The sequence below is a fragment of the Tachyglossus aculeatus genome, chromosome 15 (assembly GCF_015852505.1).
Source record: "Tachyglossus aculeatus isolate mTacAcu1 chromosome 15, mTacAcu1.pri, whole genome shotgun sequence".
Taxonomy (NCBI): Eukaryota; Metazoa; Chordata; class Mammalia; order Monotremata; family Tachyglossidae; genus Tachyglossus; species Tachyglossus aculeatus.
In genome coordinates, this window is record NC_052080.1 from 27,716,795 (window position 1) to 27,742,648 (window position 25,854).

At 55.8% G+C, this 25,854-nt stretch overlaps 1 protein-coding gene across 1 annotated transcript in view; it reads left to right on the forward strand.

The window, feature by feature from the left end:
• The window catches only part of DNAH9 (dynein axonemal heavy chain 9), an 89,966-nt gene that overhangs the window by 23,345 nt on the left and 40,767 nt on the right, over nucleotides 1-25,854 (forward strand). The window contains exons 18-38 of the mRNA XM_038757522.1: nucleotides 766-988; nucleotides 3,347-3,513; nucleotides 4,601-5,471; nucleotides 6,184-6,314; nucleotides 6,806-6,932; nucleotides 7,582-7,734; nucleotides 8,433-8,558; nucleotides 11,121-11,360; nucleotides 11,550-11,710; nucleotides 12,147-12,303; nucleotides 13,642-13,746; nucleotides 14,208-14,365; nucleotides 14,832-14,970; nucleotides 15,422-15,709; nucleotides 15,840-16,050; nucleotides 17,242-17,369; nucleotides 18,965-19,073; nucleotides 20,562-20,709; nucleotides 22,952-23,126; nucleotides 24,396-24,569; nucleotides 25,135-25,342. Coding sequence (XP_038613450.1) covers nucleotides 766-988; nucleotides 3,347-3,513; nucleotides 4,601-5,471; nucleotides 6,184-6,314; nucleotides 6,806-6,932; nucleotides 7,582-7,734; nucleotides 8,433-8,558; nucleotides 11,121-11,360; nucleotides 11,550-11,710; nucleotides 12,147-12,303; nucleotides 13,642-13,746; nucleotides 14,208-14,365; nucleotides 14,832-14,970; nucleotides 15,422-15,709; nucleotides 15,840-16,050; nucleotides 17,242-17,369; nucleotides 18,965-19,073; nucleotides 20,562-20,709; nucleotides 22,952-23,126; nucleotides 24,396-24,569; nucleotides 25,135-25,342 — 4,199 coding nt within the window. The remainder of the gene's footprint in view (nucleotides 1-765; nucleotides 989-3,346; nucleotides 3,514-4,600; nucleotides 5,472-6,183; nucleotides 6,315-6,805; nucleotides 6,933-7,581; nucleotides 7,735-8,432; nucleotides 8,559-11,120; nucleotides 11,361-11,549; nucleotides 11,711-12,146; nucleotides 12,304-13,641; nucleotides 13,747-14,207; nucleotides 14,366-14,831; nucleotides 14,971-15,421; nucleotides 15,710-15,839; nucleotides 16,051-17,241; nucleotides 17,370-18,964; nucleotides 19,074-20,561; nucleotides 20,710-22,951; nucleotides 23,127-24,395; nucleotides 24,570-25,134; nucleotides 25,343-25,854) is intronic.

Here is a 25,854-nt window from a genome sequence, read left to right on the forward strand (position 1 = left end):
AACAGCGGGGCCCTTCCTGTTCCTGAGAAGCCCCCGGGGGTCCTGGCCAAGTCTCAGAGTGTGGCGTTGGGATGCGGCGGTGGGCCTGGGGCTGTCGGTCTTGGTTCTGCTCCAGTGGGGACGAGCCAACAGTCTGAGGACAGCTGGCCCGCCGGTACTCCCCAGCTTAGGGGTGTCCCCAGCTCAGGGTTGTCCCAAGCTGTACCGGACTCTGGGGCTGCTCTGGATTCTGGCCAATCCTCCCACTTGTCCTCAGCCCCGAACCTGTTAGTGGGCTGGACCGTGTTGGGGACTGGCATCCCTTGCAGATACACGCCCACCCACCTCCAAAGCTGATGCTCCCCATTCCTCAAAATCCCAAAGGATCTGAGGACTCTAATGGGGCCGTTGTCTGCTCCACACCCGTGGACACAGTGGCACGGTCACCATGCCTCTTGGGAAGTCACCGGGTCACCTGGGGCAAGCCTGCATCCCACCCAGAGAGTGGGGGATTTGCAATGATGGGTCAGCTCTTGGGTTGCCCCTTGACCTTTGGGCGGGCGGTAGGGGGAAGATGTTGGGCCCTGGGCATTGACCCTAGGCACCGCAGAATTGAATTGGTTTTCCCCTCATCCGCAATCTCCGCCGCCTCCTCTGCTTCTTTCTCTGGCTCTGCTGCTTCCTCCTCCTTCTCCCGCTCCTCCGCTTCCTCCTTCGCCACCACCTCCTGCTCCTCCTCTCTCTCCCTGATCCTTGTCCTGCCCCTCCCACTGGATTCTCCCACAGCTTGGCTAACCTCGACACCTTCATAAGGAATTGTGAGCAAGGCCTGATCCAGAAGGTGGAAGAAGGGGATTACAATGGCTTGGTGGAGGTTATGGGACACCTGATGGCTGTTAAGGACCGACAGAGCCGCACCGATGAGATGTTTGAGCCCCTGAGACAAACCATCGAGCTGCTGAAAGTCTACGATCAAGATCTGCCAGATGCCGTGTTGAAACAGCTTGAGGTCAGTGCCTCCTTCCCAAATTTGAAGGCCTGGCAGAGAGAGAATATGGGAATAGATTAAGGGGTTGGGCTGGAAAGATGAGGGTCAGTCCTTTAAAACTGTTGGAGTTCCTCAAGGGTCAGTTCTTGGTCTCCTTGTATTCTCCATCTACACTGACTCCCTTGGTGAACTCATTCGCTCCCACAGCTTCATTTATCATCTCCATGAGGATGACACCCAAATCTCTATCTCCTCCCCTGTTCTCTCTCCGTCCCTCCAGGCTCGCATCTCCTCCTGCCTTTGGGACATCTCTACTTGGATGTTCTCCCGCCACTTAACAGTCAACATGTCTAAGACAGAGCTCTTTATCTTCCCTCCCAAATCCTATCCTCTCCCTGACTTTCCTGTCACTGTGGACAGCACTACCATCCTTCCCATCTCACAAACCTGCAACTTGGTGTCATCCTTGACACTGCTTTCTCATTCACCCCACATATCCAATCCGTCACCAAAGCCTGTTGGTCTCACCTTCCCACCGTCGCCAAGATCCTCCCTTTCCTCTCCGTCCAAACCGCACGCTAGTACAATCTCTCATCCTATCCCAACTGTATTACTGTATCAGCCTCCTTTCTGACCTCCCAACCTCCTGTCTCTCCTCACTTCAGTCCATACTTCACTCCGCTGCCCAGATTATCTTTCTATAGAAACGTTCTGGGCATGTCACCCCTATCCTGAAAAATCTCCAGTGGTTGCCTTTCAGCCCCCGAATCAGGCAAAAACTCCTCACTATTTGCTTCAAAGCTCACCGTCACCTTGCCCCCTCTTACCTCACCTCCCTTCGCTCCTATATCCCAGCCCACACACTCTGCTCCTCTGGTGCTAACCTTTTCACTGTGCCTCGTTCTCACCTGTCCCACCGTCGACCCCTGGCCCACGTCCTACCTCTGGCCTGTAATGCCCTGCTTCCTCAAATCTGCCAAACGACCACACTTCCCCCCCATCAAAGCACCACTGACCTCCTCCAAGAGGCCTTCCCGCACTAAGCCCCCCTTTCCTCAGCTCCCCTTCCCCTCCCCGTCACCCCGACTCACTCCCTTTGCTCTGCCCCCCTGCCTCATAGCACTTGCATATATATGTACGTATCTATAATTCTATTTATTTAAGTCACCCCCCCCTGCAAAAAATCTCCAGTGGTTGCCTATCAACCCTGAACCAAGCAAAAACTCCTCACTATTTGCTTCAGAGCTCTCCATCACCTTGCCCCCTCTTACCTCACCTCCCTTCTCTTTACTTGTTTTGATGTGTATATATCTGTAATTCTATTTATTTACATTGATGCCTGTTTACTTGTTTTGACGTCTGTCTCCCCCCTTCTAGACTGTGAGCCCGGTGTGGGCGGGGGTTGTCTCTCTTTGTTGCTGAAATGTACTTTCCAAGCATTTAGTACAGTGCTTTGCACACAGTAAGCGTTCAATAAATATGATTGAATGAATCAATCCATTAGTCCATCAGTCAGTCAATAATATTTATTGAGTGTTGACTGTGTGCAGAGCACTGTACTAAGTGTTTGGGAGAGTACAATATAACAAGAAACCGAAACAATCCCTGCCCACAACGAGTTTACGGTCTAGAGGAGGAGGTAGATAGTAGTCAATTAGTGGTATTTATTGAGCACTTACCGTTTGCAGAGCACTGTACTAGGTGCTTGGGAGAGCACAATACAGAGAGTTGGTAGAAAAGTTCCCCGCCCAAAATGAGCTTACAGTCTAGAGGAGGTGAAGGCGACTCCAGATTAAAGGGCGGATGCCGGCAGGAAGTAGGGGGTGGGGAAGTTGTGGTAGTGAGGGTCAGCGGAGAGTGTGGCAATCAATCAATCAATCAATCGTATTTATTGAGCGCTTACTGTGTGCAGAGCACTGTACTAAGCACTTGGGAAGTACAAGTTGGCAAGCAGCAGAGGGCTCAAAGCGGTGGATGGACTGAGGGTTGGGGGAGTGGGTGGGCTGAGGGGTTAAAGGAGTGAGTGACTGAGGGCCAGGTGTAGGTGGGCAGGATGGTGTTATTATTTAGCACGTTGCAGTGCTTGGTGACCCAGAGTCAAAACTGTGTGTGAGAGAGGCGGGTGGTGGCATGAGGCTGCAATCTTGGCGTTCTCCAGCCCTGGGACCGTAGGAGAAGGAAAGGTCTGGGGCCGGGGCCAGCCTCCCTCCCCGAACAGCCGCCTGGGGAATGGTCGTCGGCTAGCCAGCCTCAGGCCAACGAGTGCCCGGCCCGAGTTGAGCGGGTACTGAGCGTGCAGGGCCGGGCTCTCTGTGCTGCCCCTTCCTCCTGGGGCAGGCAGGAGGCCCAGCAGCCTGAGGGTTGGGCTGTGACCCCCAGGACCTGCCTGAGAAGTGGAGCGGCCTCAAGAAGATGGTGGTCACCGTGAAGCAGCAGGTAGCCCCCTTGCAAGCCAGCGAGGTGGCCGCCCTCCGCCGACAGTGCGCGTCTTTCGACGTGGAGCAGCACGGGTTCCGGGAACGCTTCCACAGGCACGCCCCGTTCAGGTACCCCAAGCTTCCCGAGACCGCCGCATGCTGAGGGAGGGGAGGGAGCAGCAAAGGTAGGGGCCGAATTCGGGGGGCTGGGCCGGCATGTGCGCTGGGGACGAAGGGGGAGCACTGGGGCTGAGCTGGGGTGGGGAGCAGGGAGAGATGATCTTTTGGGAAAGGGGAAGAAAAAGAGGCATTGAAAATTTGGAGGATGGCAAGGGAGGCAGCCTGGGAGAAAGCCCAGCTGAGGACCCATCTTATTTCCCCCTCCCCTGGGACCAGCCTCAGCCAGTGCCCACTAATATGGGGAGTCCTCTCTGGGCCCCACAGGTACTATTTTAGGGATCAGGCAGGACACCTGTGGCAGGGGCCACACCTCAGATGACCTTGGCTCTGTTGCATCCACTCACCCATCTCCTGCTGCCCCACCCTGAGAGCGGGAGTTGTGCAGGGACCCCAGGAGGACTGGACAGATGGTGTCCGGCAACTGGGGGTCCGAACCCAGCCCCGGTTTGTTGTTACTGAGGCCTCGGACTCATTAAATCATCAGGAAGGGTGGGGGTTGGGGACCTGGCGTCACTCGGTGCACCGCTGGTGCCTCCGTCGGGAGATGCTACTCCGTCTGGCAGTCATACTATCTCCGGAATGGGCACCTTGGCATAAATGATGACCAGGAGCCCATGGGCAACTTTGAAACATTGAGACAAATGGACTGTTGGTCCTCTCTGCCTGCAAGTGGAAGCTTCTCCCACCTCTCCTTTCTGGAAGAACCTGGGGCCTTCTCCCCGAGCCCTTCTTCCTCTCTCCACCCAGTGCCAGAGCACGGGGGGACTCTGTTCTAACCTTTTGCTTCGTTACCCTATCTCCCTATCAGTCAGTGGTATTTATTGAGCGCTTACTACGTGTAGAGCACTTACTAAGTATTTGGGAGGGTGCCATACAACACAAGTGGCAGACACATTCCCTGCCGACAATGAACTTACAGTGTAGATTCAACGGCGGCGTAGCCCCTTGGCTGCCTCTACGGGGAGATGTGGTCACTCCCACCCCAGGGCTAGAGGGGAGCCTGGGTCACAGCGGTCACTCCTATTTCCGATCCTAGGTACGACAGCAAGTGTCCTCACGCCGTCCTTGATGCCATGCACGTTCAGATCCAGCAGATGGAGTCCACCATGGCCTCCCTTTCTGCTGCCGCGGGCCTGTTCGAAGTGACCGTTCCCGAGTTCAAACAGCTGAAGCAGTGCCGGAAGGAGGCCCTCCTGCTGAAGACTCTCTGGGACACGGTCGGGGTGGTGACCTCCAGCATCGGTGCCTGGCAGGCCACCAAGTGGAAGGAGATCGATGTGGAAAACATGGACTCGGAGTGCAGGAGGTTTGCCCGGGAGATCCGCGGGCTGGACAAGGAGGTGCGGGCGTGGGACGCGTTCCTGGGCCTGGACGAGGCCGTGAAGAACACCCTGACTTCACTGCGGGCCGTGGCCGAGCTGCAGAACCCGGCCATCCGGGACCGACACTGGCACCAGCTCATGCAGGCCACGGGGGTGGCGTTCGTCCTTGGGGAGGACACCACCCTGGCGGACCTACTGGGCCTGCAGCTGCACCGCTGTGAGGACCAGGTGCGTGGCATAGTGGACCGGGCCGTCAAGGAGATGGCCATGGAGAAGGTGCTTGAGGGACTGGAGGCCACGTGGGCTGGCATGGAGTTCCAATATGAGCCCCACCCCCGGCCCGAAGTCCCCCTCCTGCGTGCCGACGAGGGCCTCGTGGAGGTCTTGGAGGACCACCAGGTCCAGCTGCAGGGCCTCATCACGTCCAAGCACGTGGGGTTCTTCCGCGCGGAGGTGGCGGACTGGCAGAGGAAGCTGACCACCGCCGACGCCGTCATCTCCGCGTGGTTCCGAGTGCAACGCTCCTGGGCCCACCTGGAAAGTATCTTCATTGGATCAGATGACATCCGGGCCCAGCTGCCCCAGGTACCGTTCGCCCCTCCTGCCCCGGAGGGGGTGCGGGAGAGGCTCCCGGAAACCCAAGACTTCTGTTCTCTGTGCTCTCGGCCTCCTTCCCCGGGGACCATCGAGTCCAGGCTCGTTCCCTGCCCTCCCCCAGATGACTTCTCGGGTCGGGCGACAGGTGCCCGCGTGTTAAGTAGGGTGGGCTGGCCAATAGGTGGAGAGGAAAGCAGGACTGGGTTTGGGAAGCTTAGTTAGTTATGGTATTGGTCAGGCTCTTACGCTGTGTCAAGCACTACGCTTGGCATCCGGGTGGTCACAGACGGAGCGGGTCACGCACGGTCCCTGTCCCACAAGGGGCTCACGATCTAAGTGCGGCTCAGCTCCTCTGAGCCTCCGTCTCTGGAGGGGTAGGGTGGTGAGCCCCTCCAACCCACTTCTTCGCATGGGCTGAGGGAAAGTCTCAGCGATGTGGAGGACGCGAGGCTGGTCTGGAAATTCCGGGGCCCGGGGAAGCTCCCAGCCCCGAGCTTACCAGCCTGATGCTCTTTGAAGGCCAACGCAGGTTTGTGTTCTCTCCTTGGCGCTCCTTGGGAGGGTCACGTGATCACATAGAAAGCCCCTCCCGGCCCTCTCTGGTGGCCCTTCCCTTCCCCAGAGGGACACCCGGCGTGGGCCCGGCCCGCTGTGGGACCGCGGCGGGTCGGACGTGATGCCTTCCCCGTTGCGTCGGCAGGACTCGCGGCGCTTCGAGGCCATCGACGAGGACTTTATAGCCCTGGCGCGTGGCGTTCAGAAGACCCCCAACGTGATAGAGGCGACCACCAAGCCCGGCCTCTACGATCATCTAGAAGACATTCAGAGCAGGTGAGGCCCTCCCTTCTCATCCCAGGTCACTGGAAGGACGGTCATTCCTTCCCTCTGCCTCCTGAGACTCCCATTCTCCCTGGGCCTTGCTTTCATCTCTCCCGCCTCCTACCCTTTGCTCACACTGTTGCTCCTGCCAGGAACCTCCTCTCTTGCCAAACCAGCCAAAACACCACATTCCCTATATTCACAGCCTTTCAGAAAGCCCACCTCCTTCAGGAATCAATCGATCATATTGCTTTGTGTGCAGAGCACTGTACTAAGCGCCAAGTACAGGAAGCCTTCTCTGTTGGTCATCTTCTCCCCGTCATGTCCTCCCCAGTACCGGTTCACCCTCGAACGCTCACTTCTATCCGTAGCCCTTCTGAACACGCCGGCTTATGCTTTCCGTTAAAACAGTCTGTCATCCACGTATTCATCTTTTCAGTCTTGTCTTCCTCCAGGGGGTTCAGATAGCGGGGGACGCCTTTACTCATCCTTTATGTCCACAGATTGTCCCTGTGCGAGAAAGCCCTGTCTGAATACCTGGACACTAAGAGGGTGGCCTTTCCTCGATTCTACTTCATTTCCTCGGCAGACCTGCTGGACATCCTGTCCTGTGGCGCCAACCCACAGCAGGTGAGGCCCCACCCCACCCCTTGACCCCACCCCCGGGGGGCTCTACTTTTTCAGCCGCTCCACTGCAGGAGCTCACTCACTCCCTGGTTTCAATTACCAATTTTACCCAGAGGACTTCCAAATCTACCTCTCTCCTTCCCTATATTGTAAGCGCCTCCACTAGGCTGTAAGTTCCTTGAGGGCAGGGATCATATGTCTACCAGCCCTATTATAGTTTCCCCTAGTGCTTAATAAAGCGTTCTGCACACCGAAAGCACTCGATAAATACTATTGATTTATTTTTCTGCAGTCTGCTTCCTCTAGGACATCTCTACCTGAATGGCCCACTGGGAACTCGAGCTCAACGCGTCCAAAATTGGACGACTCCTCTTTTCTCTCTTCCTTCACCTTACTTTCCCCTCCCTCCCGGTGGACAACACTGCCATGCTCCCTGTCTCTGAGGCCCACAACCTCGGAGTCGTCCTCCACTCCTCCCTGTCGTTCAGTGTTCACTTTCAGTCTGTTACTGAGTCCTGCTGGTCCTTCCACTAGGACGTTTTTCAGATCCGTCCCTTCCTCCCCACCCAAATGGCCATCACGTCATTCTGGATCGTTACCCCATCGGAGCCTCTGGCCCCGGGGTGACCCCAGCCCTTCGACCTTGCTGCAGGTTCAGCGCCACCTGTCCAAGCTCTTTGACAACATGGCCCAGGTGCAGTTCCAGACGGAAGCCGGGCGGGACCCTCCCAGGACCGGCCGTGGCATGTACAGTGGGGAGGGCGAGTATGTGGCCTTCAGTGAGCCCTGTGACTGCAGTGGACAGGTGAGGACAGGAGCCGGTATGGGGCTGGACAGATCCACTGTGTGATCATTACCTGTGCGTCTGTCCGTCTGTCTGTCAGTCAGCTAGCCAGTCAACTGCTCGATTATTTATTTTTGAACTTGTCCTGTCTCTCCCATCAGATATGCAGCTCCTTCCTTTGCTCTTCCCCCAGTGTGTGTGTGTGTGTCCCCTGTCTTACCCCATCAGACTGGCTGCCTCCAGAGACCAGGGACTGTCTCTTCCTTCCTCTGTTTCTCCGCAAAACCACTGTTGGACAGGAGCATTCTTGAGACTACTTGTTTCCTTTAGGTCTGACCTCTTGCCCTGCTGCAGGGAGTGGGAGGGTGTGTCTGCTGTCCCCGGGCATCTGCTGCCTCAGGGGGCACGCATAGCTTCGATAGGGTAGGAGGGCAAAGAACACCTCTCGTCGTAGTTGCAGAGACTGGGCAGAGTCCTGCCTGGTCTGAATACCTGGAGTCCAGATCTCTCTTCCCACCTTCTTCCTTCCTGCCCCCTCTTCCCCTCTCCTCCCACCTACCCCCACCCCCCAGTACTGAGAATAATAGAGGGGGATTGGCGGCAGACCCAGACACAGTGGACCCTACCCCTGCCCTCCTCTAGCACCGCCCCAACTCGACCTGGAGCTCAGCCTCCGGCCTCAGTGGGGTCCAGGGCTCCAGGCTGTCCCCCTTGTCCAGGTGGAAGTGTGGCTCAACCGTCTTCTGGAACACATGAAGGCCACGGTGAGGCACGAGCTGGAGGAAGGGGTGACAGCCTACGAAGACAAGCCCAGAGACCAGTGGCTCTTTGATTACCCGGCCCAGGTACCGAAACTCTCCCGGCCTCTGGCTGCCCTGTGCCCTCGGCCCCTATTAGCTGACAGGGGTGGAGCCGTCCCCCTGATTTGCTTCTGAAGGTCCAGAGAGGTCAGGGGACCTGATGAAATGTCATTCTGGAGCCTAGTAATAATAATAATAATAATAATTGTAGTATTAAGCGCTTACTGTCTGTCAGGCACTGTACTAATTGCTGGGGTGGATACAAAGCAAATCAGGCTAGATGCAGTTCCTGTCCCACATAGAGGTCACTATCTCGATCCTCATTTTACAGATGAGGGAACTGAGGCCCAGATAAGTTAAAAGACTTGTCCAAGGTCACACAGCAGATAAGTGCCAGAGCCAGGATTAGACCCATGATCTGTCTCCCGGGCATATGCTCTATCCACTATGCTATGCTGCTTCAGTGACCTGTTGGCAAAGGCCTCGGTCTGGGAATCAGAGGACCTGAGTTCTAATCCCCACTCCATCACTTTATAATAATAATAATAATAATGGTGGTATTTCTTAAGTGCTTACTATGTGCTGAGCACTGTTCTAAACGCTGGGGTAGATACAAAGTAGTCAGGTTGTCCCATGTGGGGCTCACATTTTACAAACGAGGGAACTGAGGCCCAGAGAAGCAAAATGACTTGCCCGAGGTCACACAGCAGAAAAGTGGCGGAGCCGGGAATAGAACTCATGACCTTCTGACTTCCAAGCCTGTGCTCTATCCACTATGTCGTGCTACTTATCCTCACAAACCAAAAATCATTCATATTTTTCCGAGCTTCCCATCTGAAACCCCTCCCCCAACAACCTTCCCCGACCACCCTTCCGGGTCCCCCTGCCTTGTCTGCTGGGTGACCTTGCGCACGTCCCCTAACCTCTCAGTGGCTCAGTTACATCGCCGTCATTTGGGATTTTACTTGTACATATTTACTATTCTATTCTATTTATTTTATTTTGTTAATATGTCTTGATTTGTTGCCCGTCTCCCCCTTCTAGACTGTGAGCCCTCTGTTGGGTAGGGACCGTCTCTATATGTTGCCAACTTGGACTTCCCAAGCGCTTAGTACAGTGCTCTGCACACAGTAAGCGCTCAATAAATACAATTGAATGAATGAATGAAGGCTGTAAGCGTAATGTGGGACAGGGTCTGTGTCCAACTCAATTATCTTGTATGTGTCCCCGCACTTAATACAGTGCCCAGCACAAAGTAAGTGCCTGACAAGTACCGTAAAAAAACCCAAAATGTAGTTTCCTCATTGGTCAAATGGGTATTGGATCCCTGTTCTTCATTGTAATGCTTTCAGCCCTTTATGGGGCAGGGGCTGTGTCCTTATCTTGTAGCACTGAATAAATAAAAGTCATTGTTGCTGTTGTTGTTGTACAGAAGCATTGTGGTTCAGTGGGAAGAGCACGGGCTTTGGAGCCAGAGGTCATGGGTTCAAATCCCGACTCCACCACTTGTCAGCTGTGTGACTTTGGGCAAGTCACTTAACTTCTGTGTGCCTCAGTTACCTCATCTGTAAAATGGGGATTAAGACCGTGAGCCCCCAGTGGGATGGACCTGATCACCTTGTAACGTCCCCAGCGCTTAGAACAGTGCTTTGCACACAGTAAGCGCTTAATAAATACCATCATCATCATCATTATTATCATTGCATCATCTCAGCCAGGACTTTGCAGGAACCCCCGGGGAAGCAGAGGGGCTCCTTCCTCTTCGGTCCTGCAGGGGTGTCAGATGTGTGGATTAAGCAGCCCCCACCGTTTTCCTGCATCCTCTCCCACTCCCCTCAGACCCCTGCCAGAGGAGAGCATCCAACACTACCTTTTCCCAGCCCTCATGGGTCCCCAGAGCTGTGCTGGAGTGTGGCCCAGGGCCCCGAGGCCCCTGAGTCTGAGTCCCCCGAGTCCTCGGCTGTGTCCCCAGCTGACACCCGGGCTCAGGTAATTCTGGATCTGTTCCCGAATACTTAGTACAGAGCTCGTCAGAGTAAGCGCTCAATACATACCATCGACTCATTGATGCCCAATCCTGGACCTCGCTGGCCCCCACTCTGCCAGGTTGGCATTGCGATTCTCTTTTCCTGGGGGCCGATGGGAGGGACCGAGGTGTGGGCTGAGCTGGGTTCCAGGCTCGTGGGGCCAGGCTGAGCGGCTGAGAAGGGGACCTGGGCCGGGGGTGTGAGATGAAGGCCGGGCTCAGGAGACTGGGATGAGACGGGGGTCCACACTGGGTTGAGGTCTGAATTGAGGGAGGAGATAGGGGTCTATTCATTCAATCGTATTTATTGAGCACCTACTGTGTGCAGAGCACTGTACTAAGTGCTTGGGAAGTACAAGTTGGCAACATATAGAGACGGTCCCTACCCAACAGTGGGCTCACAGTCTAGAAGATTGGGTCTAGACTGGGGTCTGGAGACTGGGGTCTAGGGCAGTGGCCTGGCCTGTTGCGGGGAGGTGGTGGCTCGATCCCAAGCTAGCGCACTGGTAGTGATGCGTCTCACCCTGCAGGTGCCTGACCTGTGTCTTGTCCTACATCTGTGTCTGTGTCTCGCCCCGCAGGTGACTCTGACATGCAGCCAGATCTGGTGGAGCACGGAGGTGGGCATGGCCTTTGCCCGGATGGAGGAGGGCTACGAGAACGCCATGAAGGATTACGGGAAGAAGCAGGTGGCCCAGCTCAACCTGCTGATTGTGCTGCTGCTCAGCCCCCTCTCCCCGGGAGACCGGCAGAAGGTCATGACCTTGTGCACCATCGATGTGCATGCCCGGGACGTGGTGGCCAAGATGGTTGCTCAGAAGGTCAGTCTGAGCAGGGTCTGCCAGCCTGAAGGAGTTCTCTCCTCCTCCTCCTCCTCCTCCTCCTCCTCCTCCTCCTCCTCTTCCTTCCCCTTCTCCTTCACTCCGTCCCCTTCCTCCCTGCTCCTTCTCCTCCTCCTCCTCCTCCTTCCCCATCCTTCTCCTCTCCTCCTTCTCTGGTTCCCTCTGCAGGTTGATAGCTCCCAGTCCTTTATCTGGCTATCTCAGCTGCGGCACAGGTGGGACGAGGAACAGAAACACTGTTTTGCCAACATTTGTGATGCCCAGTTCCTCTACTCCTACGAATACCTGGGCAACACCCCTCGCCTGGTCATCACCCCCCTGACAGACAGGTATCCTCTCACCCTGGGGTTCCTGGGGGAGGAGGAGGTGGCGGCGGAGAAATGGCCGCCGGCCCCGCGCTTTCCTGAAGGCTTGGGCCCGGGTTCGCCCGCGCTGCTGGAGCCAATTGCTGCTGTCGGCCTCACCGACTTCCTCCTTGGGAAAAATTGGGGCTGGTTCCTGGCCCGGGCTGTTCCCCTAACCCTCCGCCTCCCCCCCCAAAAAGACCAATTGAGTCAGTGCCTGCAGGGGAGGGAGGCGGCCCTTGGGGTGGGGATGGAAGGAGAGGGGCCCCCCTGGGCCACTCATGGCCGGTCGAGGCCACATCCTCCCAGGCTCACGGAGACCGTGGGCCCAGGTGGGGTCTGGCCAGTTCGTGTCTCTTGGCTGTTGGCATTGCTCTGAAGGGGGCAAGGGGTCTCACTTCACGTCTCGGGTCGGGGACAGGTGCTACATCACCCTCACCCAGTCTCTGCACTTGACCATGAGCGGGGCCCCGGCAGGGCCAGCCGGCACTGGAAAAACTGAGACTACTAAGGACCTCGGCAGAGCCCTTGGCATCATGGTGTACGTGTTCAATTGTTCTGAGCAGATGGACTACAAGGTAGGGCAGTGGGCTGGAAGGGCCGGACTGGGCAGGCAACGTGGGGTCGGGTGGAATGGGAGGGGATAGACTGGATGGAATGGAGGAAGGTGGGGACCGTGCCAGGGTGGATGTGGCTGGATCAGGGGGGAGCAAGACAAAGATAGCTATGGTGGGATGGGGTCGGGGGTGGGCGCGGGCCAGAGTGAACATTGCTGGAAGAGGTGCCGAGGGACGGGGTGCCTGTGGTTGGACTTGGTGGGGAGACGCAGGTCAGGGTGGATGTGGCTGGACGTGGTGGAAAGAGGCAGGGTCAGATAATGCTCTAAGCCACAGAGCTGGGTTGGGGCTGCTGAGAGCTGCCGAGTGGAGGAAAGCTGGGCCAGGAGGGCAGAGGGAGGGCAGAGGAAACCTCTCCCTTGGCCTCGTGTTCTCTCACATTCATGGAGATGGGGCTGACACTAGGGCAGAAGGTGGAAACTGTGGCCCCCTGTCAGGCTGCTAGGGACCCAAATCCAGAAGCCAGGGTCCCTGGAGTCTGGCTTTTTTTTTTTAATGGCATTTGTTAAGCACTTACTCTGTGCCAGGCACTGTACTAAGCACTGGGGTAGATATAAGCTAATCAGATTGAACATAGTCCTTGTCCCACCTGGGGATCGTGGTCTTAATCCCCATTTTACAGAGGAAGGAGTGGAAGCGCAGAGCAGTTAAGTGACTTGCCCAAGGTCACACAACAGACAAGTAGCGGAGCTGGTATTAGAACTCACATCCTCTGAGTCCCAGGCCTGGACTTTTCCCACTAGACCATGCTGCTTCCTGTGGCTCTACCAGTGGCTCTGGGATTTATGGGTTCTGGCCCGCTCCGGTGGCTCGGGGGTGGTCCCGAGGGCGAGCCTGGCTCCACTTGTTTGTACATATTTATTACTCTATTTATTTTACTTGTACATATCTATTCTATTTATTTTATTTTGTTAGTATGTTTGGTTTTGTTCTCTGTCTCCCCCTTTTAGACTGTGAGCCCACTGTTGGGTAGGGACTGTCTCTGTATGTTGCCAACTTGTACTTCCCAAGCGCTTAGTACAGTGCTCTGCACACAGTAAGCGCTCAATAAATATGATTGATTGATTGATTGGGGATTTCGGGACTGTGGGTGGGAGTCTGGGTGGGGCTTCTGGCCAGAGGCCCCAGGTGGTCCCGCCTGAGCCTGAGACTCTCATTGCTGCCATGGGGCTGGGGCTGTTGGCATTCTGGGAAGGGCAGCGTGGGTCCCGGACGGGAGCCTGTCCCAAGAAGGGGTTGGGGCCCGGCGGTCGGTCTGTGACCTCCGCGTTCTGTGTTTCCATGCCTCTGTCCTCGCAGTCCTGTGGGGAGATCTACAAGGGCCTCGCACAGACCGGAGCCTGGGGCTGCTTTGATGAGTTCAACAGGATTTCGGTGGAAGTGCTGTCCGTGGTGGCCGTTCAGGTAGGGGTCACTGGATCCCCAGGGGCTGTGATGGCAAACCATCCCAGATGGCCTTCTGGGTGAGGTGTGGGCCCTGTGGAGTGGAGCGGTTCTGGGCTTGTTCTCGCCTTGGGAGTGGGGCTGATCTTTGGGGGAGGTCAAGGAGTCTCTCAGTTTCCACACCCACCCTCTCCCAGATCCCAGTGCTCCCTGGGACCCCAACTCCTCCAGCTCCCCATGCCTCCCTCCCCCGGTCCTGACTTGGGTTGAGGCAGAGCAGACGGCCGAGGGGTCTCCACTTCACTTTGCCGTTGGGAGGGTTTGGACACGGAGTGTGGGGGTCTGGGCTGCATTTTCTGGCCCTGGTTCCCCTGATCCCTGTGGCTGACAGGGTCCCATAGACAGAGCTCCTCTTCCTCTTCCATCCTCTTCCTCATCCTATTCCTCTTCCGCTTCCTCCTCCTCTGCTTCCCACATTGCAGGTGAAGAGCATCCAAGATGCAATCAGAGACAAGAAACAGCGGTTCAACTTCCTTGGAGAGGAGATCCGCCTGGTTCCCTCTGTGGGAATTTTCATCACCATGAACCCAGGCTATGCCGGCCGCACAGAACTGCCTGAGAACCTCAAGGCTCTGTTCAGGTCGGGGCTGGGCGAGCTGGGGCTGGGATTGGAGTTAATCATAATAATGATGATGATTATAATAATAATAATGATGATGATATTTGTTAAGCATTTACTCTGGGTCAGGCACTGTTCTGAGTGCAGGGGTAGATATAAGTTAATCGGGTTGGACACAGTCCCTGGTCCATGTGGGGTTCACGGTCTTCATTCCCATACGACAGATGAGGTAACTGAGACACAGAGAAGTGAAGTGACCTCCCCAAGGTTACACAGAAGACAAGTGGCAGAACTGGGATTACAGCCCAGGTCCTTCTGACTCCCAGGGCCGTGATTTATCCCCTAGGCCATGCTGCTTCCCTATAGGAAGCAGTTGGGGCTGGAACTGGGACCAGGGTCAGGTGGAGGCCGGGATCAGGATGGGACGAGGCCAGGGCCGGGGCCGGCTCTAGGGTCACCCCGTGCCCTCCTTGTGTCCTCGCCCCAGGCCGTGCGCTATGGTCGTGCCCGACTTTGAGCTGATCTGTGAGATCATGCTGGTGGCCGAAGGCTTCGTGGGGGCCCGGGCGCTGGCTCGAAAGTTCATATCCCTCTACCAGCTGTGCAAGGAGCTGCTGTCCAAGCAGGTGGGTCTCGGCTCTCCTGTGGATGGGGGGTGTTGATCGAGTACTTACTCTGAGGCAGGCGCTGTGCTGAGGGCTGGAGTCGCTTCCGGGCAGTCAGGTGGGGCACAGTCTCTTCCCCCTAGACTTGTCAATCTCAGCTTGACCTGGAGCTGGGCTCCCTAGGTCACAGTGGGAAGAGGGCAGTGCAGTACAGTGGGGATTGCATGCTCAGAGTGGGTCGAGCCGGAGTAGGGGTCTGTGGGGAGATGTGTCTCTGAGGCCGTGGAAGGAGGTGCAGCCCTGTGGGCACGGCACGGGTCAAGGGCCTGCGGGGACTCGCGGGGCCGGGGGCCGGGGAGGGAAGCATGGTGCTGGGGGCTGGGGTGGGCATAGTGCGGGACGGGGGCCTTTGGTGGAGCGTGGTGCCGGGACCCTCATCGGGAAGTCTCTGAGCTCGTGTCGCCCCTCGCAGGACCACTACGATTGGGGCCTGCGGGCCATCAAGTCGGTCTTGGTAGTGGCTGGCTCGTTGAAGAGGGCGGATCCCAGCCGCCCGGAGGAGCAGGTCCTGATGCGTTCCTTGCGGGACTTCAACATCCCCAAGATCGTGACAGATGACCTGCCGGTGTTCCTGGGCCTGGTCGGCGACCTCTTTCCCTCCCTGGACGTGCCCCGCAAAAGAGACCTGGACTTTGAGGCCTGCATAAAGCGAGCCGTTCTGGAGCTGAAGCTCCAAGCGGAAGACAACTTTGTACTAAAGGTGAGTGGACAGCTGACTTCTGGATCCCGATGAGCAGGGTGGGAGGGGGAGGGCTGTCGTCAGCTGGGGTGGGGGGCTGTTGGAATTGAGGGGGGACAGAGGGCGACCGTCTGACCTCGGATCCCGGCAGGCGGTGCAGTTGGAGGAGTTGCTGGCCGTGAGGCACTCGGTGTTCGTGGTGGGCAGCGCGGGCACCGGCAAGTCCCAGGTGCTGCGCTCCTTGCACAAGGCCTACCAAATCACCGGGCGCCGGCCCGTCTGGACCGACCTCAACCCCAAAGCCGTCACCAACGACGAGCTGTTTGGTGTCATCAACCCTGCCACCCGGGAGTGGAAGGATGGTGAGCGGCCCCTCCCCGGAGTGGGGGAACGATGGCGGGGGCGGGGAGGAGCCACAGCTAGAGAAGCAGCATGCCTGAATGGATAGAGCACGGGCCCGAGAATCAGAAGGACCTGGGTTCTGATCCCGGCTCCGCTACATCTTAACACTAACTGTGGTATTTCTTAAGCGCTTACTATGCACCAGGCACCGTGCTAAGCACAGGGGTATATACAAGTTGATCAGGTTGAACGCGGTCCCTGTTCCATAAAGGGTTCACATTCTCAATCCCCATTTTATGGATGAGGTAACTGAAGCACGTCATCATCAATCGTATTTATTGAGCGCTTACTGTGTGCAGAGCACTGTACTAAGCGCTTGGGAAGTACAAGTTGGCAACATATAGAGACAGTCCCTACCCAACAGTGGGCTCACAGTCTAAAAGCACATAGAAGTGAAGTGATTTGCCCAAGGTCACTCAGCGGGTGAGCGGCAGAGCTGGGATTAGAACCCGTGATCTTCTGACTCCCGGGCCCGTACTCTATCCAATATGTCATGCTGTCTGCTGGGTTGTCTCGGGCAAGTTACTTAACTTCTCTGGGCCTCAGTTACCTTACTTGTAAAATGGGGATTAAGAGTGTAAACCCAATGTGAGACAGGGGCTGTGTCCGACCTGATTAACTTGTATCTACTCCAGCGCTTAGTACAGTACTTGTCACATAGTAAGTGCTTATCAAGTACCATAATTATTGTTGTTATCAGCTCTGTTGGCCCCCTGGCTGGGTGGAACGAGGGCTGCGGTCTGCTTACCCTCCGACTGTCCCCGCCCCACCCAGTTCCCCCTCCCTTCCCCATAACTTCCAAGCAATAATGCTGCTTCCCGGGTCGCTCAGTGCTCAGGACCCGGGCCGGCATCCGCGGAGAGACCGACGGCCCCTTCCCTTCCCATCTGCAGTGTCCTCGTCAGCAGCATTTGAACCTGGGACACTCTTAAGTTCCAAACCCTGCCCTTCGGGCTCCCCCACCCTCGCCCTGGCTGTTGGAGGTGAAACTGAAGCCTAGGATGGGAGGGCTCCCCCCTTGGCCCCTGGGCCAGAATGAGTCCCGGGGAGCCGGGGACCAGGATCAGCCCCCGCCACCTCCGTTGCCCCCTCCCCGCTGTGCTGTAGCAGCCGGTGGAGTGCGTGGAAACTGAGGCTAGTGGTCCTCCCAGGTTTGTTCTCATCGGTCATGCGTGAGCTGGCCAACGTCACCCACGAGGGGCCCAAGTGGATCGTGCTGGATGGAGACATCGACCCCATGTGGATCGAGTCTCTGAACACCGTCATGGATGACAACAAGGTAGGGTGTCGGTGCCCCAGGGACATGGGATCCTGAGCTGCCCTCACCCTGCTTAGCTTTGGGAAGGCCTGCTGGGAAGCTCCACTCCACTGAGACCCTGGGACCCTGCCCTGCTCCCCTCTCCCCCCCACCACACTGCCCCGGTCCCCACCCAGTGGCTGCATAGTGGCACCCTTAAGTGGCAACTCTGTCCAGGCACTGGTGGTGGAAATTCATTCATTCCATTCATTCATTCATTCCATCGTATTTATTGAGCGCTTACTGTGTGCAGAGCACTGTACTAAGCGCTTGGGAAGTACAAGTGGGCAACATAGAGAGACGATCCCTACCCAACGACAGACTCGCAGTCTAGAAGGGGGAGACAGACAAAACAAAACATGGAGACAGGTGTCCAAATCGTCAGAACAATTAGAATTAAAGCTATATTCGTTGAGCGCTTACTGTGTGCAGAGCACTATACTAAGTGCTTGGGAAGTACAAGCCATGCAGAGAAGCAGCGTGGCTCGGTGTAAAGAGCCCGGGGATGGGTTCGAAACCCAGCTCCGCCACGTCTGCTGTGTGACTTTGGGCAAGTCACTTAACTTCTCTGTGCTTCAGTTCCCTCATCTGTAAAATGGGGATGAAGACTGTGAGCCCCACGTGGGACAACCTGACCACCTTGTATCCCCCCAGCGCTTAGAACAGTGCTTTGCACGTAGTAAGCGCTTAACAAATGATATCATTAGTATTATTATTAAGTTCTCGAAGCAACTTAATGAAATGAAAGGAAATGAGCCGTGATCGGCTCCCTGCTCTGAGGGCGGTGCCGGGGTCAAACTAGCCGGGGCGTGGAGTGAGTAGGCAGACGGGAGTGCCAGAAAGCGTACCCGTGCAGGACCCGTGACTGGCCAAAGTGAGTGCCGCCTGGGGTCGATGCTGGGTCCAGCCTCGTGACCCCCTCAGGCAGTGGCCTGGATAGCCTTTGCCCTCTGTGCCATCCACCTTGGCCCTCTGTTTTTCATTATTCCTGCTGGCCCTGTCCACCTTGTGGTAGGCCCTACGTCGCTCGTTGGCCAGAAACCTTCACTCCTGGTGGCACAGCCCCAGCAAGCAGAGGTGGGACTAGAACTCAGGTCTCCTGGCCCCCAGACCCGGGTTCCCTCTACTGGACTCCCGGCAATCAATCGATCGGTGGAATTTACTGAGTGCTTACTTTGTTCGGAATGCCGTACTAAGTGCTTGGGAAATTGCAGCATGACGTAGTTTGTCGACATGATCCCCTGCTTTCAAGGAGCTTACGGTATATTGAGGTGGGGGCGGGTAGGAGAACGGAAACGAAAAGCCAGGTCTCTTGGCTTCCAGAGCCTGGCTCTTTCACCTGGACATACAGCAGGGCTTGATGGGTAAGCGCTTAGTACAGTGCTCTGCACATAGTAAGCGCTCAATAAATATGATTGATTGATGGGTAAATACCGTTAATGCTGATATTTAGGTGACCGTAGGGAAACCAAGTCCGTCGGGAAGGTCAGAACCTACCAGCGTCCCGTTCCCAGAGTGCCCAGCTCCGTCCCGTGGGCTGACTGGGACTTTGTGCCTGCCCTCCCTGCCGTCTACAGGTGCTCACTCTGGCCAGCAATGAGCGTGTGCCCTTGAAGGCCTCCATGAGACTCCTCTTTGAAATCAGCCACCTGCGCACAGCCACGCCGGCCACCGTGTCCCGGGCAGGTATGTGTCCCGGGCCGGTCCATCTGGAGAAAGGGGAAGGGTGTCGAGACGTCCGGGTCTGGCTTGGCCTTGGCCCCCGTCTACACGGTGGGCAAGCGGCAGCCGAGATGGGCTTTGAGCTTCCTGCTGCTCGGGATAAGATTCTGGCCAGCTGGGGAGAAGGTTTCAACATTCGAACAAGGGCGTGAGGCGGGACAACGTACAGTCCCCGAATGGCACACTTACGCCCGAATGTGAATGTGGATGTTTATTAATAATAATAATAATAATAATAATAATAATAATAATAATAATAATGGCATTTATTAAGCGCTTACTATGTGCAAAGAACTGTTCTAAGCACTGGGAAGGGTAGAGAAGCAGCGTGGCTCAGTGGAAAGAGCCTGGGCTTTGGATTCAGAGGTCATGGGTTCAAATTCTGGCTCCGCCAACTGTCAGCTCTGTGACTTTGGGCAAGTCACTTCACTTCTCTGAGCCTCAGTTCCCTCATCTGTAAAATGGGGATTAAGACTGTGAGCCCCCCGTGGGACAACCTGATCACCTTGTAACCTCCCCAGCGCTTAGAACAGTGCTTTGCACATAGTAAGCACTTAATAAATGCCATTATTATTAGTTACCTCATCTGTAAAATGGGGATTAAGACTGTGAGCCCCCCGTGGGACAACCTGATCACCTTGTAACCTCCCCAGTGCTTAGAACAGTGCTTTGCACATAGTAAGCGCTTAATAAATGCCATTATTATTACAAGGTGATAAGGCTGTCCCACGGGGGGCTCACAGTCTTCATCCCCATTTTACAGATGAGGAAACTGGGGCCCAGAGAAGTTAAGTGACTTGCCCAAAGTCACACAGCTGACAAGTGGCAGAGCCGGGATTTTAATCCGTGACCTCTGACTCCAAAGCCCGGTCTCTTTCCACTGAGCCACGCTGCTTCTGCTGTTTGGTGGGATACCATGCATTCGCCGTACGGGGACTGCGTGTGCTCGGTGTTCTTCGGTGACCTGTAGAGGCTGCCTGCTCCACCCGTCCCCAGGGGAGAAGAGACCACTGGGTTGGGTCTGGTGCCCCGGGGCCCTTGGGTGGGCAGCACTGGATCCCCCTTCTAGACTGTGAGCCCACCGTTGGGTAGGGACCGTCTCTATATGTTGCCAACTTGTACTTCCCAAGCGCTTAGTACAGTGCTCTGCACACAGTAAGCGCTCAATAAATACGATCGATTAGATTCGATTGATTAGATTGTTAGGATTCTCAGACTCTGCCTCAACTCGGGTGGTTTGGGGCCTTCCGGGTCCTACAGGATGAAGCGAGGGGACTTGCTGGTCTCCCTGAGGCGTGAGGAGCCAGGCAGACCCCCAGATCCCCAGCCTGTTTGGGGTAATCGACTCCTGCGGCACGAGTTCCCTCCCTGCGGTGAGAGCGCCCTGGCTGAGCCCCCAGGCCAGCCCTGGTCAGACCACTAACCACTCACCCGCCTGCTCTGTGTCCTCAGGAATCCTGTACCTCAACCCCACTGACCTGGGCTGGAGCCCCCCTGTCAGCAGCTGGATTGACAGGAGGACAGTCCAGTCAGAGAGAGCGAACCTGACGATTCTGTTTGACAAATACCTACCCACGTGCCTAGACACGCTCAGGACAAGGTAGGGCCGAGATTGGACCCGACACGGTTAAACAATCAGTTAATCAGTGTTATTCACTGAGCACTTGCAGGATGCAGAGCACTGTACTTAGCACTTGGGAGGGTACATTATAACTAAGGTGTCAGGCATGATCCCTGGCCACAGATTACTTAGAGGCTAGAAGGGGAGGCATACATTAAAATAAATTACAGAAAGGAGAAATGGCAGGGTATAAGGCTATGGACATTTATGTTGTGGACCGTGGGTATAGTGAAAATCAAATGCTTAAAGGGTATAGATCCAAGTGCCTTCGTAACGCAGAAGGGGGAGGTAGTAGGAGAAATGAAGGCACAGTCAGGGAAGGCCTCTTGGAAGAGATGGGATTTTAATAAGGAGGGGAGAGTGGTGGTCCATCAGATATGAAGAGGAAGGATAATAATAGTAATAATAATGATAGCATTTATTAAGCGCTTACTATGTGCAAAGCACTGTTCTAAGCGCTGGGGAGGTTACAAGGTGATCAGGTTATTCCCCAGGGGGCTCACAGTCTTAATCCCCATTTTACAGATGAAGTAACTGAGGCGCTTAGAAGTTAAGTGACTTGCCCAAAGTGACCCAGCTGACAAGTGACGGAGCTGGAATTTGAACCCATGACCTCTAACTCCAAAGCCCAGGCTTTTCCCACCGAGCCATGCTGCTTCTCTATGAGGAGGATGAGGGCAGGGGGTCGGCGGCAAGATTGTGGAGGTCGAGGTACAGTGTGTAGGCTGGTGTAATAGCGGTGAGGTCTGCGGGCCGGGTTGTAGAAGGAAATCAGTGAGGTAAGGTAGGAGAGGGAGAGCTGATGGAATGTTTTAAAGCTGATGGTAATCAATCAATCGTATTTATTGAGCGCTTACTGTGTGCAGAGCACTGTACTAAGCGCTTGGGAAGTACAAGTTGGCAACATATAGAGACAGTCCCTACCCAACAGTGGGCGCACAGTCTAAAAGGGGGAGACAGAGAACAAAACCAAACATACTAACAAAATAAAATAAATAGAATAGATATGTACGAGTAAAATAAATAAATAAATAGAGTAATGAATATGTACAAACATATATACATATATACAGGTGCTGTGGGGAAGGGAAGAAGGGAAGATGGGGGGATGGAGGGGGGACGAGGGGGAGAGGAAGGTAAGGAGTCGCTGTTTGATGTGGAGGTGGATGAACGACCATTGGAGATTTTTGTGGGGTGGGGAGATGTGGACTGTATGTTTTCTTAGAAAAATAATCTGGGCTGCAGAGTGAAGCATGAATTTAAGCAGGGAGAGGCAGGCGGCAGAGAGGTCGGTGAGGAGGCTGCTGCTTTAGTTGAGGCGGGTTTGGATAAGCGCTTGGGTCAGTGCAGTGGCAGTTTGAATGGAGAGGATAGGGCAGATTTTAGCCATGCTCTCATGGTAGATCCAGCAGGATCTGGGGACAGATTGCATAAGCGCATGTCCCGCCGTCGACCCCTGGCCCACGTCCTCCCGCTGGCCCGGAATGCCCTCCCTCCGCACATCCGCCAAGCTAGCTCTCTTCTTCCCTTCAAAGCCCTACTGAGAGCTGACCTCCTCCAGGAGGCCTTCCCAGACTGAGCCCCCTCCTTCCTCTCCCCCTCCTTCCCCTCCCCATCCCCCCGCCTTACCTCCTTCCCGTCCCCACAGCTCCTGTATATATGTATATATGTTTGTACGTATTTATTATTCTATTTATTAATTTTATTTGTACATATTTATTCCATTTATTTTATTTTGTTAATATGTTTGGTTTTGTTCTCTGTCTCCCCCTTCTAGACTGTGAGCCCACTATTGGGTAGGGACCGTCTCTATATGTTCATTCATTCATTCATTCATTCACCCAATTGTATTTATTGAGTGCTTACTGTGTGCAGAGCACTGTACTAAGCGCTTGGGAAGTACAAGTTGGCAAGATATAGAGACGGCCCCTACCCAACAGTGGGCTCACAGTCTAGCCCACTATTGCCAACTTGTACTTCCCAAGTGCTTAGTACAGTGCTCTGCACACAGTAAGCGCTCAATAAATACGATTGAATGAATGAATGGTGCCCCTTGTGCCAACCCCAGTTATAGGATCCTTTCTTACTCTTCTCCTTCCTCTGCCTGGCCTGTCTACCTCCCTCCCTCCCCTCACCCTCCTCCCAGTGTGGGACAGGACCCCCAGTGCAATGGGACTCTCGGAAAATGCCACCCCAACTCAGCTCCTCCTCCTTCCTGTAGGTTTAAGAAGATCATCCCGGTCCCAGAACAGAGCACGGTTCAGACGCTCTGCTACCTCCTGGAATGCCTGCTGACCCCAGAAAACACCCCCCCGGACTGTCCCAAGGAGCTTTATGAACTTTACTTTGTGTTTGCTGCTGTCTGGGCCTTTGGTGGAGCCACATTCCAGGATCAGGTAAGGCGGAAGCTCATTCCCTGCCCTCCCAAGTTCACGGGGGCTTGGGGGCTCCAGCCTTTTCCCTCCTTGCCCTGCCCTTCCCCACCCTACCCTTTTCCCTCCCTTTCCCACCTCCCTCCCCCATTTTCAGAAATCAGTTTGGAATGGGGAAATGCAAACAGGGCCAGCAGAGTATCAAAATCAGAAAAGCCAAATCTCAAACAAGGTGGCCGAGTGACCTCAGCAGGTGATCTGCCTGGTGGCCTCAATCGAGTAGCGAGCAAAGGGTCATGGAGCCCCAACACAGTGGAGAGTGAGAATGGAGGCGGGAGGTGGAATCCCAGTGGTCCTGGGTGCTTCTTGCATCCAGGTTTGGGTGGGGATGAAACAGACGGTGCGAGACAGATCCAGCCAGGTGTCCACCCGCACCACCTCCCCCGCCTACCTCCGAGCACCCTGAGGATGAGGGAGAGATCTGACAGAACTGTGGCTGATTGCTGACTCCCTAGTGGCACGCTAGACTCCCTCCCTAGACTCCCTAGGCACGCTATGAGAATGTCAATCTAGTTCACGCCTGGGCTTCCAGCTCTTTGTCTGCGAGACTCCCTTGCGGATTGCGAGGAAAATTTCTTAGGTTTTCCATTTCCAAACTCAGTCTTGCAATGCCCCCGAAGCCCAGGCGCTGGAAAGCTGCCGCCCAGGGTTCATGCTGTCGCCCAGGCCCTATTCTGTGATTGGGACGGGAGTGGGGGCTGGGGGCAGGGGTGATTCTCATTCCTACCCGGCGGCACCACGGCTGGGAGTGGAGGAGCAGCCTTTAGTCACGGGAGGTTTATGGGTCGCAGGACTAAGCGTCCAGGCTCACTGATGGTGTCTTCCCTGGTTTGTAGCCCAGAAGGGTCGAGGGGGCCGATGACCCGGGCTCAGGGTGTTGGGTCTTCAGTGTCCAAATGGCTGCCTAGTACTCACTCCTGGCTCAGGGCAGATTGCGGTATGGGGATTGTCTGGGGGCAGGTCTGGCACCTGAGAGCCTGCAATGGCGGGTGGTGGATAGATGAGAATGAGTCGGGGGTGGGAGCGGAGGGTGTCGTGAGGGTCCGGGATGGAGTCTGCCTCCGACCCTGTCACCGTGGAACTTCCCGAGAGAAGGAGAATTCTGTTCCCCGGGTTCTGGGGGGCGGGCCAGCCTCAACGCCGTGGGCACCCACTACAGCCCAACGGACTCGTGCTCGAGCCGATGGTCTTGGCCGAGACCGGCCCAGCTGACGGAACTCGGTCGTATTCCAGCTCGTGGACCACCGGGCCGAGTTCAGCAAATGGTGGGTGTCGGAGTTCAAGACTGTCAAGTTTCCCTCCCAAGGAACCGTCTTTGACTTCTACGTCGACCCGGGGACTAAGAAGTTTGAGCCTTGGTCCAAGCTTATTCCCAAGTTTGAGTTTGACCCCGACACACCTCTGCAGGTGGGTGGGGCGGTGGGGAAGGGGAGCAGTCTGGGGTTTTGGGTATGATGCAAGGGATCGCCTCAGGACAAGGAAGGGGTGTGAGGGGAGCCGGGCTCTACTTTCTTGTCAGAGCTCTTGGGGGTGGCTGAGGTGACTGGGTCACTTTCTTGTCAGAGCTCTTGGGGGTGACTGAGGTGACCGGGTCCTTCTTTAGGCATTGCCCCCCGCCCCAGTGAAGTCCAAGCTGGGCTTGGGATCCTGCTTTGTCCCTCAGCACAATGCCCCAGGAGACATCTTGGGGTGCAAGGTGGAGAGGCCAGGATTGGGGGGCTCCTCCTGGGGTTTCAGATGAGCGGCCAAGGGAATGTTGACTGGGGACTCCTGCAGTTGGCCCTGACCTTGGGCCCGGAGCTGAGACGGCCCTCCACTCCCCTGTCTGTCTTTCTCTCATCTGTTCTGGTGTTTAGCCAGTGTGGGAGAAGGGTGGTCTGCCTGTCAGCTGTCCAGCGTCTTCCTCCCTGGAGGTGGGGAAGGGGCCCGGGCCCCAGCTCTACCCCCCGATCCAGGCGCCTTTCTCTCTCAGGCCTGCCTCGTCCACACCGGTGAGACCGTCCGCGTGTGCCACCTGATGGGGCAGCTCCTGGCCCGCGGGCGGCCCGTCATGCTGGTGGGAGGCGCCGGGACAGGCAAGTCGGTGCTGATGGGGGCCAAGCTGTCTTCTCTGGACGCCGATGAATTCATGGTGAAGAACGTCCCCTTCAACTACTACACCACATCTGCCATGCTGCAAGGTGAGGGCGCCGAGGGATAGAGGGCGTTTATGGGTGTCAAAGGCCACTTGGGTGGCTGAGAGTAGCGAGTGGAAGCTGAGGATGGCAAAGGAGGCAAGGCTGCCGAGGGCAGCCGAGAGCTGGCGGAGATTTGCTGCTGTGCCGAGGAATCACTCGATCGATGCTATTGAGCGCTTACCGTGTGCGGAGCACCGGACTGAGTGTTTGCGAGAGTACCGTTCAACAGAGTCGGTAGACGTGATTTAGACCCTCAAAGAGTTTATGGTCTAGGGTGGAAAAATTTGGCTTAGTGGAAAGAGCATGGGCCTGGGAATCAAAGGACCTGAGTTCTAATCCTGATCGTCACATGTCCGCTGTATGATCTTGGGCAAGCCATTTAACTAATTTGCGCCTTAGTTCTTTTATCCGTAAATTGGAATTAAGACCATGAGCCTTTCTCTTCTGCAACCACTTCCGCCCCTCACCCCGCAACCCCCGCACTAAGCAGGTGCCACCCAGGGAGGTGGAGGACC